Source organism: Callionymus lyra, chromosome 1, assembly GCF_982586985.1.
Source record: "Callionymus lyra chromosome 1, fCalLyr1.hap1.1, whole genome shotgun sequence".
NCBI classification, from domain to species: domain Eukaryota; kingdom Metazoa; phylum Chordata; class Actinopteri; order Syngnathiformes; family Callionymidae; genus Callionymus; species Callionymus lyra.
This window is the reverse complement of record NC_141818.1, coordinates 45,471,876-45,488,103: the sequence shown is the minus strand read 5'-3', so window position 1 is coordinate 45,488,103 and position 16,228 is coordinate 45,471,876. Positions and strand designations below refer to the sequence as shown.

Below are 16,228 nucleotides of genomic sequence, written 5' to 3'. Positions count from 1 at the left end.
TGGAACAATGGCCTCCAGATAAAGTTGACAAGCAAAGTTGTGTGTGTTTCTATGTGTGTGTGTGTGTGTGGTGGCCTACTGTGCTGCACTAGATAACTCCCCTCTAATTCAGAAGTGAGAGCTGCAATTTCTGTCGTGCTTCCAAATGTGTGTCTGTCTCACTCGCCCCGTTGCTAAGCTAAGAAGAGACCACTGGGATTAGGCTCTAAAAATACAGTGTCCCTGATACTTTCCTGCTCTGATCTAACTCAACCGGGCCCTCGTCGCCTCACCTCTAGCCTCCATACAAACGCCGCTTCTTCACACTCTTCCATCTTGCTTTTGGTCCTTCTTCTATTTGATGTTACATGCATGACAAAAAGTGAGGTTTAAAAAAGGAAAGAAAATGCGGATGATGGAAGTGAGTGACAGCCGCCTGTCGTATCTGAACACCCTTGAAGGTATGAGTGAGCAAAGCATAGAAGATCTGTTGTGAAGAAGTTTGTGAAGGAAACAGGACCCAGATTGATCCAGAAAGTTGGAGAAGAATAAATAACTTTTTGGGGGAAACAAACTGAACCAATCTAACGTATTTTAATTTATAAGATGCTAAATGCTAAAGTGCTATCTTATATAGCAAAACGTTGGTTGCCATGGCATCATCTGTGGTTGAGTAATCTGGAGCCATAATGAAAAGTGCTGGTCGTTCACCGACCACAAAGCTAAAACAATTGCAAATACAAACAAGTCATCTTGACCTTGAGTTTGGACACCCAGTGGTGGACAACAGAGTATCAACCAAGGAGCCGCAAGTTGGTGTCGACGGGGACAGTCAAAGAATCTGGAGATAGCAGGAGGTCAATCCAAAGAAAATCACTGTTTTTTAAAAAACACTCGAAAGTGCCTTTTAATTGAAAACGTTGTTCTTTTATCACGAGAACTGCTCATCTTAGACGAGGTACCATTGTGAGCTACATCAGACGTACGGTGGTCCGGCCAGTATCACATCCATTCAGTATTAACTTGCATCGTCTTTGACAATCACACATCTGCTTCTTCGCTCAAATATTATTATTTAATGATCAATTTCTCTAAAGTTCAACGTTCAAATGTTATGATATTTTATGGTACAGAAGAGATCAGTGGCAGTCGGTAATTGTTGGAAAGTATTAATTTATCGCACGTTAAATTTGCCATTTTAAATATTGTTCTTAACAATCATTTGATGAATAAAATAATAATAAATAAAAAACGGTGAAGAATCAGGCAGACGAAGCGTAGCTGATGCAATGCTCTTAATAAACGACTTTTGGGGAATTTGCCGTGGAGTTAGTTGAGGACGATCCAGATTAAAGTGTTGGCCATGACTGGAGAAACCTGAACGATGGTTAGTTTGATCGTGGTACGATGTCAGCGCTGATGTTTTAAAATGTTGTTAAGTTACGATGACTCGATCCAATGTTGTTTTATGAAAGATATAGACGCTAAGGTTAGGTTAGGTAGGTAGAACTTTATTGAAATTGTTTTTTTCCAATTAGCCACAGCAAATACAGCAATTATTCATAAATAATAATCAAAATAAAATAAGAACAAAGAGGAATAAAGAGAAAGAACAAGATGAAACAATCTAAGTCTAAAGATAAAGAACATAGATGAAAGAAAAATAAAAAAGACAAAAGATACAAAGACTAACATAGAACAGAACATCATGATACTTTTACTCCACTCCTGTGACCCGCCTTATGTTGCTTCTGATTGGTTATTATTGCATGGTACCTTCCGTGATTGGCTAGATTTGGGCACAAAGTACTGAAGTTTATTATCATTAAAAAAATAAACAAGAGTATGAATGGGTAAATATCATCGTAAGAAGTGTCAAGTGTTGGTGAGGGAATGGCTCAAATTGTGACTAAATGACTAGCAACTTACTAGGAACCAGATAAAGCTACTCAACCAGACGCTCGCACCTACATTTTATAAAAACGCCCTGCTACTGCCCGCTCACAAATTTCATCGGACAGATGTTCGATGTGTCAACGAACACATAAAAGAAAAGATTAGGATAAAAACAAAAACAAATCCGAAGTTGGATTTTTTTTTTTTTTGGCGCAAAAATACGTTTCTGCGCTTGGAGGGAACATTTGTGGACGGTGCCTTATTAAACCTAAATCAACCTTTTTAGTTGATCATTTCAATCTGACGTTCTAGTTTTCCAAGTTTCTTCTTGATGAATAAAGTGTACAAAATTCAACACGAGTCATCAAAACAACTGTGTTTCTACTTAAAAAAAAAGAAATCTTTGTTGATGTTGTGCTTCTTCTCCGTCCCAGGTTTGAGCAACATTATCGGGATTATCGTGTACATATCAGCCAACGCGGGGGACCCGTCCAAAAGTGACTCCAAGAAGAACAGCTACTCCTACGGCTGGTCCTTCTACTTCGGCGCGCTCTCTTTTATCATGGCCGAAATGGTGGGAGTGCTGGCCGTGCACATGTTCATCGACCGCCATCGAGAGCTGCGCGTGGGGGCCCGAGCCGCCGACTACCTCCAAGGGGCCGCCATCACACGCATCCCCAGCTACCGCTACCGCTACCGGCGCCGCTCACGCTCCTCATCCCGCTCCACGGATCCGTCGCACTCGCGGGAGGCGTCTCCGGTGGGGCTGAAGGCGTTCGCGGCGCTGCCCTCCACCGAGCTGTCCATGTACACATTGCCCAAGGGCCAGACGGGCACGCCTACAGCCACCTATAACTCCACAGAGAGGGACCACACCTTCCTACAGGTGCACAACTGCATCCAGAAGGACTTGAAAGACTCTGGCAGCCACAGTAACACCGCCAACCGCCGCACCACCCCTGTATGAAATTGTTGGACCCCAAATACCTATATGTAGTATGAGAAAGGCAGGGGAAGCTACGAGGGAAGAAAAAAACGATGGATAAGAAGCTCCGCGGGTTTTTGGATGATCTAAAAAAAAAAGGAAAAAAAAGAAACATGCATGATTTTCCCATCGACCATCGTTTAATAAGTTTGTTTGTATAAAGTGGATGGCGGCAGGATGAAGAAGCAGGGATGGCGGGTCGGCTGTCCTGTTTGAAAGGAACTATATTTTTCAGTCATCCCCAGCTTAGAAAGGAAAAGAGGGTTGATTTCACCCTCTCTTTGCTAACCCCTGAAAATCCCTCTGACCCCCCCGACCCCCATATTTTCTTTTATCCATTTGATTCTTTTCTAAAATCAATACTGTGAATCAATGCGGTGTGGAATTTTACCGCGGTCCAGGCCGCCAAAGAGTTAATATATGTATTAATTATATATAAATATATGTTAATAGAACTCCCAGGCGCAAAACAACACCAAGAAAAATAAAGTGATGGGCTTCAGCATACTGTACTTGATAAACCGGTTAGTATTATTATCGCATTGTTTGAAAAAAAAAAACGAAAAAAAAACAACAAAAAAAAACAACCTTTTGGCCTTTTCGCCTGAACATCTGGCAGAAGTTCCAGGACGGTAGAAGAGTGAACTCTGGGTGATGGAGGATCTCAAACTGTCAACCACCAGGCGCCGCTGCTGCCAAAAGTAGAGCGTCGAGAACTTGCCGATCACCTCCGAGGAGAAGAAGAAGAAGAAGAAGAAAAAAAGACGATTCATGCATGCTAATCAAAAACCATCCAATCTGCTTTTAAGGAACTTGAAACATGAAACCATGTAAGGGGCAAGTGGGAGTTGCATTATGGGACTGTAACAGTAACGTGTCTATTTTTCCTTTCTTTTTTTACTCTGGAGGGAGCTTCATTACGCTTTGGAAGGAAAAAATATATTGCTTTTCATAAATTCATGACATTTTTTCACACGGCCTTAGTCAACATTATTTGACTCATATGATTTATTGTTCTTTATGTTGTTGTAAATGAGACTCTGAAAAGAAAAACACAAAAAAAGCCTAATGTCTTTCAAGGTGCCAAATCTGAATGATTCTGAACTTGGATGCATCAAGTCCTGATGACGATTAAAAAGTCGAACCTCCCCTGCAGGGAACACTATGGCTCTCTTTTGTGTGAGAACGTGATTGTGTACCACTTTAGCATTAGCTCGGGCTCTGATTCAAAAGTTTCACATTTTTTTGTTGCTATTAATCTTCCAAGACAAAGTGTAATTTGCCATCAATATAGCAACACAGAATTAACCATCATTGTTGTGACCTCAAAGGAGAATATGTTAAAGTGCAACGAATGTGTTGATTTAAGTGTGTCTTAAATAGATGTTGAACTCTATTTTATCATCAGTGTGTGTTCGTACAAAACTATCTTTTCATTGGAATATTTACATTAGAATATTATCTTAAGCCCCGCCCACTGAGGAGACTGAGGAAACATAACCACACCCACTCTGCTGTGATTGGTCAAACGTCCAAGAAGTCTCCACCTCCATGGGACTTGTTGTATGATCAAAGCGGGGCGTGAAACTCTCGTTCGCCCAGATTTCAGACATGCGGGGGGGATTTATAAATAAAGTAGTTACTTCAAAAAATCGTCACGATGAGGGACTTACTCCATCTTGGAGACTTCAAACGTGATAATTGTAAACGATGTAAAAACCCAACTCTCCTGACTGACTCACATGTTTCAAATGTTGAAGTCTTCCTCTCCAAGATGCAGTAGGTTCTTCATCATGACCATGTTTTGAAAGTATTACTTTATAAAGTTCTCCCCCGTCTGAAATCTGGACGAACGAGAGGTTACGAGAGCAGAGTCCATTATGATAATAATAATGGCTTCACTCCTCCTCCTGACGGCTGTAATCACGCCCCGCTTTGTTATACAACAAGTCCCTTCTGACGAGGTGGAGACTTCTGTAAATTGGTGAAGCTGCGTGACAAACCACAATGTTTGACCAATCACAGCTAGTGATGTGCTGATGAAGCTTCATGAAACAGTGTCATGTTGTTCAGAGGTCAGTAGGTGGCGCCATCAGTTTAAAAATGATGTTTCATTAGAACAGTTTTTTCAAAAACAAAGGTAAATAGTGTAGAGACCGCCATCTAGTGGACTCTGAAAATAATGACACTGTTTCATGAAGCTTCATCATACCATCACTAATCACAGCAGAGTTGGCGTGGTTATGGTAAACAAGATTTCATCTCCAGTGTTTTTTTAGTGGGCGGGGCTTAATCATTTTCTAATGTAAATAATTAAATGAAAAGAGAGTTTTGTACAAACAGACACTGATGATACAATAGAGTCCAACATCTATTTAAGACACACTTAAATCCTCAAAGTATATTGATAACGGCACTAGGAACTGGTGAAATCTTTAATTGTTGTTCTGTTCTCTGACGGCAAACCACGAGGAGCCGAGATACCTAAACACTGGGGCGTACCCCAGTATCTTGGGGTTCTTGTTCACGAGAAAGACGTTAAATTGACGGATGGATCGGTGCAGTGTTCTCAGTCCTGAGGTCCCCGTGTTGTCCGTGTGGTGGAGACAACAGAGGTAGAAGATGTTCCATAACACCAGTCAACACCTCATCTGTGGTCAAAAGAACAAGATCTTGAATCCAAGCAAATGACTTTCCTCTATCTGGACTCTTCCTCAAGAGATAAGGTGAGAAACTCAGTCGTTCAGGAGAGACACAAAGACCCACTGAACCTGGAATCAAAACTTGTTCATAGATATTTTAGATGATGTGGGATAGAAGATAAAAGCTCTTAAGTTAAAACAGCTGAAATATCATTTAAAAGTTCTTTTATCTCGTGGCCTCTGTTGATGCGACATGTTGCATCTTTTCCATCCACAGACGACGCGACGGAATAAATATATTTTGGTCAGGAGTGCAGTGGTGCAACATCGTGACTCACCAGATGCGAAACTAGAGCCCACTGGCGACCTATTTCAAATGACATCCTGTTTCGCTATCAGTTTTTCCAAACGTTGCCATGGGAAACGCGGAGACCGCAGCCCACACACGCACACATCGCTATATCGGTATTGGGCTATATGTCTTTTTTTTGTCAGGGAACCCTAAGCACGAATGCTTTGCCGGACCTTTTTTCTTTTTTTTGTTCCACTGCGATAACCTTCCTCCCGAGAGAAGAGATTTGTATCGATTCCCCTCACGGTGTAAACAATGTGCACCTCAACATATTGGATTGGTTAGTTTAATACCGTTACGCACACTCATCCTATTATTCGCACCCTCTCATGCTCGCTCTGTGGCGTCGCCTCGCTCCCTCGTTCATTCTGTGCTGGCGAATAAAAGTCTTCGGTTGTCCTGCCGAATTGCACTCTCTCTCTCCCTCCCTTCTCTCTCTCTCTCCCTCTCTCCTGGAGTGAGGATCAGAGTGGCGGGCATGTCTCTCTGCAGTGCCGCTGTGATCACGGAAGAGGCGAAAGGAGAGGAAAAAATGAAAGGAGGAGGGGAGGATGAGAGGAAAAGTGCCACAGTGCCCACAACTGGCGAGGAGACTCAACACAATTTGAAGGGAATGTACAGAAGGTCACTATAGCAACTAGGGTTGTCACAAGAGCTTTGTCTCAAATCGCATACTTGTGTACTCAAAGTTAGTATTTTTAGTGCGTAAGTGCGTCTCAGTTGTTAGTATGCGAAATTTAGTGCGCCATGCACACTAAATTGTCACTAAAACGGCCACAAAACTGAGTATGAATCGATGGACACTATCTACCCTAAACGGCTCCATCTTAGTGATATATTATATGATGATATAGTCATATATATATATATATATGAGAAATATTCGCAAGATGTTTACGCCGGTATCAGCACTGAAGACGTGTCATCCTTCTACTGCTGCTGAAAATGCACCTGTAAGTATATATATATATATATACTTACAGGTGCATTTTATACACTTACAGGTGTATATATATATATATTTATATATATACTTACAGGTGCATTTTCAGCAGCAGTAGAAGGAAGACACTTCTTCGGTGCTGATACCAGCGTAAATATCTTGCAAATATTTCTCATATTCTTTCTTTATTTCTTCTTCCAAACTTACAAAACGTGCTGCCAGCAGGTGTCGCTAGTGTTCCTACAGCTGGTTGAAATCATCGTTAAATAGTAGTAGAAGAAGAAGCTGTCGCGTCATTTCCTGTTAGTGCGTAGCGGCAGAGTTTGATTTGAGACATACTATCTGGGGAGAAGTTGCGTACTAGTTAGTATGTACACTATCCTGATGCATACTAACTTCTAGTATACTAAGAGAAGTATGCGATTTGAGACACAGCAAAGAACTCATACTTGGGTTCCAAAAAATGCCACCATCTTCTTGATACTTTGATACTTGGGAGAGGCTCAGAGACCAGATCATTTACCAAAAGGAGTGAAGAGGATGAAATAAGACTGAGATAAGGGGCTCCGGTCCATCTTCACATAATCCTGTTTTAGTTCATTAGTTCCTGTCATGATGGTTTTCAGAAGAGATTGATTGGTTCGATACAAAACTTCAACACAACAGTTAAGGTGAGTGCTACATTAGCCATGTTGCTAACCTACGTTAAATCATTGAATCAATGAAAACAAAACAGATAAAAAGGTACAATTTATCAGTTTTTCTCCTCCAATTTCCAGTACTTTGTTGTATTACAGGTAAGATTTTGTATTTAATAATAATAATAATAATAATAATTTGAGACTTTCTAGTGAGACAGGAGTTTGGCATCGCAGCAATAGATTCAGGACGGAGGGAACAGCTGCTGTGTTTCACCTGCAATTAGCCTGTTTTTTTTGTTTTTTTTTGGGTCAGGTATAGTTTGGGGCGATGGAACCAAACAAGCTTCTAAGCTCACACATGCAAGGATTTTATTACAAAACAAAATGTTCAATAGAAATTAGAGCTTCTTTAAAGCGTCAATACAAAACCTGTCTTTTATGAGGATAGTTCGATGGAATCTCGACAAAAGTGGGAAATATTCAGTGCTCATTAGACTTAGATTAGATTTATTTCCTCATGTAGTGTTACCTTAAAGGGCAACTAATGCGTTGATTTAAGTTTGTCTTAAATAGATCTTGGACCTCTATTGTACTCGTACAAAACTCCATTTTCATTGAAATATTTACTTGCTGTTCATATAGTGTGATTGTTCAAACATCACGGTTTGTCACACAGCGTCGTTAATCACGGAAGTCTCCACCTCCAGGGGACTCGTTGTATAAACAAAGCAGGGCGTGATTTAAGTCTTGATAAAAGTTCAAGGCGTTCAAACTTAAACTCAAATATGACCTTATAACTGATAAAATAGTATGATTATATAATGATATTGATCATCGTTTTGTTTGTGTCATTCTTACCCACAAAATATACAAAGCGCCTTGTGGAAATGTGCTTTAGACGATTTTCTTGCAATCAGGGCATTGACCTCGGATCAAGCTGAGAGAAAATGTGTGTAAGCGAGGCACGAGCCCGGTTTAGTGATATGAGCGAGAACTCTCTGTCCTGCTCGGTCTGTGTCCTGAATACAAAAGTGTTCCTTCGCCTCACAAGAGCTTCTCCGCAGTGAAATACGGCTGAAATAAAAATAAAAAAAACGCTGATGTCCTCACGCGCCCCCTCCTTTAGATAGACACCGAGAGATGAGAAAGTTGATTGTCTAATTGCACGACTGGCTGGACTCCAGTGTATGGTTCAAGATTTAAGGCTGATGTTGTTGGAGATTTGCAGTGGAGATGTTGATGATGAAGCCCTGGTTTCCTTTTAAGGCCGGGCGGTTAAAATGATTTCAAATGATCAGGTCCAAAAGATCTACCCTAGACTGAGAGTCAGTCATGACGGACGGACAAACACACACTCTCACAAGACGAACAGACACACAAACACACACTCTCACAAGACGGACAGACACACAAACACACACTCTCACAAGACGGACAGACACACAAACACACATTCTCACAAGACGGACAGACACACAAACACACACTCTCACAAGACGGACAGACACACAAATACACACTCTCACAAGACGGACAGACACACAAACACACATTCTCACAAGACGGACAGACACACAAACACACACTCTCACAAGACGGACAGACACACAAACACACACTCTCACAAGACGGACAGACACACAAACACACACTCTCACAAGACGGACAGACACACAAACACACACTCTCACAAGACGAACAGACACACAAACACACATTCTCACAAGACGGACAGACACACAAACACACACTCTCACAAGACGAACAGACACACAAACACACATTCTCACAAGACGGACAGACACACAAACACACACTCTCACAAGACGGACAGATACACAAACACACACTCTCACAAGACGGACAGACACACAAACACACACTCTCACAAGACGGACAGACACACACACTCTCACAAGACGAACAGACACACAAACACATATTCTCACAAGACAGACAGACACACAAACACACACTCTCACAAGACGGACAGACACACAAACACACACTCTCACAAGACGGACAGACACACAAACACACACTCTCACAAGACGGACAGACACACAAACACACATTCTCACAAGACGGACAGACACACAAACACACACTCTCACAAGACGAACAGACACACAAACACACATTCTCACAAGACGGACAGACACACAAACACACACTCTCACAAGACGGACAGACACACAAACACACATTCTCACAAGACGAACAGACACACAAACACACACTCTCACAAGACGGACAGACACACAAACACACACTCTCACAAGACGGACAGACACACAAACACACATTCTCACAAGACGGACAGACACACAAACACACACTCTCACAAGACGGACAGACACACAAACACACACTCTCACAAGACGGACAGACACACAAACACACATTCTCACAAGACGGACAGACACACAAACACACACTCTCACAAGACGCACAGACACACAAACACACACTCTCACAAGACGGACAGACACACAAATACACACTCTCACAAGACGGACAGACACACAAACACACATTCTCACAAGACGGACAGACACACAAACACACATTCTCACAAGACGGACAGACACACAAACACACACTCTCACAAGACGGACAGACACACAAACACACACTCTCACAAGACGGACAGACACACAAACACACACTCTCACAAGACGGACAGACACACAAACACACACTCTCACAAGACGGACAGACACACAAATACACACTCTCACAAGACGGACAGACACACAAACACACATTCTCACAAGACGGACAGACACACAAACACACACTCTCACAAGACGGACAGACACACAAACACACACTCTCACAAGACGAACAGACACACAAACACACACTCTCACAAGACGGACAGACACACAAATACACACTCTCACAAGACGGACAGACACACAAACACACATTCTCACAAGACGGACAGACACACAAACACACATTCTCACAAGACGGACAGACACATAAACACACACTCTCACAAGACGGACAGACACACAAACACACACTCTCACAAGACGGACAGACACACAAACACACACTCTCACAAGACGGACAGACACACAAACACACACTCTCACAAGACGGACAGACACACAAATACACACTCTCACAAGACGGACAGACACACAAACACACATTCTCACAAGACGGACAGACACACAAACACACACTCTCACAAGACGGACAGACACACAAACACACACTCTCACAAGACGAACAGACACACAAACACACACTCTCACAAGACGGACAGACACACAAACACACACTCTCACAAGACGGACAGACACACAAACACACACTCTCACAAGACGGACAGACACACAAACACACACTCTCACAAGACGAACAGACACACAAACACACATTCTCACAAGACGGACAGACACACAAACACACACTCTCACAAGACGGACAGACACACAAACACACACTCTCACAAGACGGACAGACACACAAACACACACTCTCACAAGACGGACAGACACACAAACACACACTCTCACAAGACGGACAGACACACAAACACACACTCTCACAAGACGGACAGACACACAAACACACACTCTCACAAGACGGACAGACACACAAACACACACTCTCACAAGACAGACAGACACACAAATACACACTCTCACAAGACGGACAGACACACAAACACACACTCTCACAAGACGGACAGACACACAAACATACACTCTCACAAGACGGACAGACACACAAACACACACTCTCACAAGACGGACAGACACACAAACACACACTCTCACAAGACGGACAGACACACAAACACACACTCTCACAAGACGGACAGACACACAAACACACACTCTCACAAGACAGACAGACACACAAATACACACTCTCACAAGACGGACAGACACACAAACACACATTCTCACAAGACGGACAGACACACAAACACACACTCTCACAAGACGAACAGACACACAAACACACATTCTCACAAGACGGACAGACACACAAACACACACTCTCACAAGACGAACAGACACACAAACACACACTCTCACAAGACGGACAGACACACAAACACACACTCTCACAAGACGGACAGACACACAAACACACAATCTCACAAGACGGACAGACACACAAACACACACTCACAAGACGAACAGACACACAAACACACATTCTCACAAGACGGACAGACACACAAACACACACTCTCACAAGACGGACAGACACACAAACACACACTCTCACAAGACGGACAGATGGATGGAGGGAGGGAGAGGGAAAGAGAGAGGGAGAGAGAGATAGAGTTTCCAGCTTACAGCAGACGATAGTTTCATAAAAACAGCAACAAGAACAAAGTTCAAATAAAAAGAACAAAGTGCAAGGGATGACCAAGTGCAAATATAAAGAACATAAAAGGAAATAATACAAGGAAAAGTATCTACGATCATGGCATCACATGAGGGGAAACCCGGCTTTAGCTGCTCTAATTTTAACCTCTAACATATATATATATATATATATATATATATATTTATATATATAACATATATATATATATATATATGTTATATATATATATATGTTATATATATATATATAACATATATATATATATATATATATATATATATATATATATATATATATATATATGTTATATATGTTAGAGGTTAAAATGTTAGAGGTTAAAATTAGAGCAGCTATATATATATATAAAAATACCCCAAAGTGTGTGAACATTTTCCCCGGGCCCCTGGTTCTCCATCCCCGCAGGAGGAGGCTCCCCAGGCCCCCTGGTTCTCCTTGGTTTGCGGGTAGAAAACTCACCAAAGTGACCTAAAATGGAACCGGGCCAGGCGGCATGCCCCCCCACCAGGCGATATATATATATATATATATATATATATATATATATATATATATATATATATATATATATGTATGTATTTATAAAGCCTTTCTTATTGCGAATCGATCCATGCTGGTTTCCTCACATCATGACTTTAAGTGTGACCGTCCAGCTCGGTACGACCTAATCGAGGACCGTTTAATGTCTTCCGACCTTAACAATAGCGCCGGCTGCTCTAATGACCAATCGTTCCTGTTAATACGACAGCCAGGCTGACACACAGCAGCAGGTCTGCGACACCAGGCGCACCGACGACGGCGTCCCGGCTCCGGTGATCCGCCGCGTTAATGTCTCCGTCTAACCTCGACGCTCGCACTCTGACAGATGTGTCCTTTTCATGCCGGGCTCCAGAACGTGGACGATAACGGTGGCGCCATCACAAGCGAGCAGGTAGAGGCTCTCTGCAGTGCAGCTGCAGTAAAACCTGCCGAGCCTACAAAACAAAACCCAAGGTAGAGGGGACTATAAAGATGGATCACGTGAGGACCGGGGCGGAGTTCACCCCTTGAATATCAAAGATTCAAAGTGTTTATTGTCATATACATCGAGAAACACGTTTCCCTATGCAATGAAATTCTTTCTTTGCCGTCCCTCCACAAATATCGGCGTAACAAAAAAAAAAAAAAATAAATATACATAGCAAAAAAGTCTAGATAAAATAACAATAAAAAAAAAAAATAATAATAATAATATAAGAAAGGGAGGGGAACTGTACATGAGATGGATTTAAAGTGTCAAGAGTGCAGTGTTCAGCTGTTCATGATTCTTATTGCAGTGGGGTAGAAAGAGTTTCTCAGGCGTGTGGTCCTGCATTTTGCACTCCTGTACCTGCGTCCCGAGGGCAGGAGTGTAAACAGTCCATGTTGTGGGTGGGAACTGTCCTTGATGATGGTGGCAGCTCTCCTGTGGACTCTGTGGTGGTAGATGCTGTGCAGAGAGGGCAGTGGAGACCTGGTGATCCTCTCCGCTGTCTTAACCACTCTCTGCAGACGTTTGCGGTCCATCGCCGTAGAGCTGCCGTACCACGCAGTGATGCAGTTGGTCAGACTGCTCTCCACGACACAGCTGTAGAAGTTTCTGAGGATCTTTGTCGACATGCCAAACTTCCTCAGCCTCCTCAGAAAGTAAAGCCGTTGCTGTGCCTTCTTGACCAGCTGTGTTGTGTTGGTGGCCCACGTTAAGTCCTCAGTGATGTGGACCCCGAGGTACTTAAAGCTGCTCACCCGCTCCACTTCAAGATCCCGGATAAACAGTGGTTGGTGAGGTCTCCTCTCCTTCCTCATGTCCACTATCATCTCCTTTGTCTTGTCTGTGTTGAGGGTGAGGTTGTTGTCCTCACTCCAGGAAACCAGACTGTCCACCTCTGTCCTGTAGGCCGCTTCGTTCGCCGCGGTGATGCATCCTATCACCGCGGTGTCGTCAGCAAACTTTAGGACGGTGTTGTCTTTGTGGGAGGCGACACAGTCATGTGTGAACAGGGTGTAGAGGATGGGGCTGAGGACACATCCTGAATAGAAATAAAGGCAACTGACGAGTTCTAAAGCAAATTAAAATTATCATTTGCTTTAGATGGGCTTGTTTGAAACGACATCTACTAAATATGTCAAACTGTGGCGAAATCCAGAAGACTGGGGTGAATAGAATAGAATAGAATAGAAAAGCTTTATTCATCCCCAGAGGGGAAACACACTTTTACAACAGCGCAGTTTAAAAAAATAAAGTGCAAGGAAAAAAATAAAAATAAAAGAGATAATACAAAATAAAATAAAAAAGATCTTAAAAATATACACTTATTTACAAAATTAGACACGCAGCCCACAATGGCCGAGTCGTCAGAAAACTTCTGGAGGTGACAGCTGCTGGAGTCATAGGTAAAGTCCGCCGTGTAGAGGGAAAAAAGGAAAGGTGACAGCACTGTCCCTTGAGGCACCCCGGTGCTGCAGATGGTCACCTCAGACCTGCAGTCCTGCAGCCTCACATACTGCGGCCTGTTGGTGAGGTAGTCCATCGTCCATGCTGCCAGCTGTGTCCCAACTCCTGCGTCCTCCATCTTCTTCCTTAGCAGCGCCGGCCGGATGGTGTTGAAAGCACTTGAGAAGTCAAAAAACATGACTCTCACAGTGCTACCGGCGGCTTCCAGGTGAGTCAGTGCCCGGTGCTGCAGGTAGATGATGGCGTCGTCCACCCCCATCTTTGGCCTGTAGGCGAACTACAGCAGATCCAACGCCAGCCTCTTCAAGGTCTTCATCAGATGGGAGGTCAGGGCGACTGGTCTGAAGTGGCTCGTTTCCTTCGCGTGTACCGCCTTGGGAACCGGAACCACACAGGAGGTCTTCCACTGGACCGGGACCTTCTCCAGTTTGACTAGATAGCAGCCTCAAAAACTGTCCAAGGTCAGTGACACGAGATTCAATAACAGTGAAAGAGAAAACATGTCTCAAAGCTGGTGATGTTATTTAAGTCTCTTCAGACACGACGTCTGGTTCCGTCCAACGCTCTCGACCGCTAAACTGCATCCAGAACATGAAAGCGTTACAGGCTGGATCATAAAACTGTGGTAATGGCCATAAATTATTATTTTTATATCGGACATTACATATGTTTGAATTTATATTATAAAAGAATACTAACAAAAGTGTATAGAATTTTGGTTTAGAATTGTTTTGTGCTAAAGCTATGCAGGATATATTTTGTTCATTGTCCAAATAGTAACTTGATGCTAAAAACATTGATGATGTCAGTGAAAACATTTAAATGAACACATTAATACATTTCTTTGCTCATTTTTGGGGGGCATTTTAAGGGAGTCAATTTAAGTCGGTAAGTAATAATTACTTGTAAAGCAACTTTCTAGACCAGGGTCACAAAGCGCTTGAACAATCAAAACGATACACAGTTAAAAATACTTACAGATTTAAAAACTGTTAATGGCTAAGACACATGTGTTGTTCTCAGTATTATCTTGATCTTTAAAGTATGTACTTTTTTGAGTATTGTTTTGATTGTTTAAGCGCTTTGTGACCCTGGTCTCGAAAAGCGCTATATAAATAAATATTACTTACTTACTTACATAGAGACAAACACAGGAAATGAGGAAAAAGCACAACTAAAAGTGTCTTAAGATGTTTCTTGAAGGAGTCAGTAGATCATCAAACACAGAGATCGTTCCAAAGCTTAGGAGCAACAGGAACGTTCAGGAACCATCAGTAGATTCTGATCCACAGACCTCAGAGCCCGAGCTGGGGTGTAAGTCTGGATCAGATCACTGATGGAAGGTCTGACCATGAATAGATCTGAAAGTAAGAACCAGAATTTTAAAATGATCCTGAAAGAAACTGGCAGCCAGTGAAGAGTTTTAAGGATCGGAGAAATGTGAGTTCTTCTACTAGAGTAAGAGAGAGTCAGAATTCTCACTGCAGAGTTTTGTATCAACTGCAGGCGAGACACATCCTTCTTGTTTAGACACCAAAATAAACTGTTGCAATAGTCCAGTCCCTAAGTTTAGAGATTTTTCTCAGTTGAAGGAAACAGTTTCTGGTCAGTTTTCTGCAGTGTTGAACTAGAGACATGTTTTTGTCAAATACAACACCCAGGTTTCTCAGGCTCAGTTTGACAGAATGACCTAAGTCACCCAAGTACTGACTCAACCCTGGAACCTTATCATCAGGAGCAATCACCAGAGTTTCACATTTAGCTGCAAAGTGTTTTCATCCAGCCATTGTAGTTTCCAATTACATTTTTGGAGAAATATTGCATCAGAAACATTGTGATGAACGTTGCAGAATTTTGGTAAATGCTTTTCATCTTTACTTAGTAACTTTTAACCCATGTCCCCATTTCTATTTTTTAAGGAATCAATACAATTCCAT

General features: G+C 42.4%; 2 protein-coding genes across 2 annotated transcripts in view; one reads left to right on the top strand and one right to left on the bottom strand.

Moving 5' to 3' along the window:
• The window catches only part of cacng2b (calcium channel, voltage-dependent, gamma subunit 2b), a 57,092-nt gene extending 53,822 nt beyond the window's left edge, over positions 1 to 3,270 (top strand). The window contains exon 4 of the mRNA XM_087810008.1: positions 2,310 to 3,270. Within this exon, the coding sequence (XP_087666134.1) occupies positions 2,310 to 2,842 (533 nt within the window). The 3' untranslated portion in view covers positions 2,843 to 3,270. The remainder of the gene's footprint in view (positions 1 to 2,309) is intronic.
• Positions 1 to 16,228, bottom strand: part of sun2 (Sad1 and UNC84 domain containing 2) — a 332,438-nt gene that overhangs the window by 107,263 nt on the left and 208,947 nt on the right. The gene's annotated exons all lie outside the window — the stretch shown is intronic.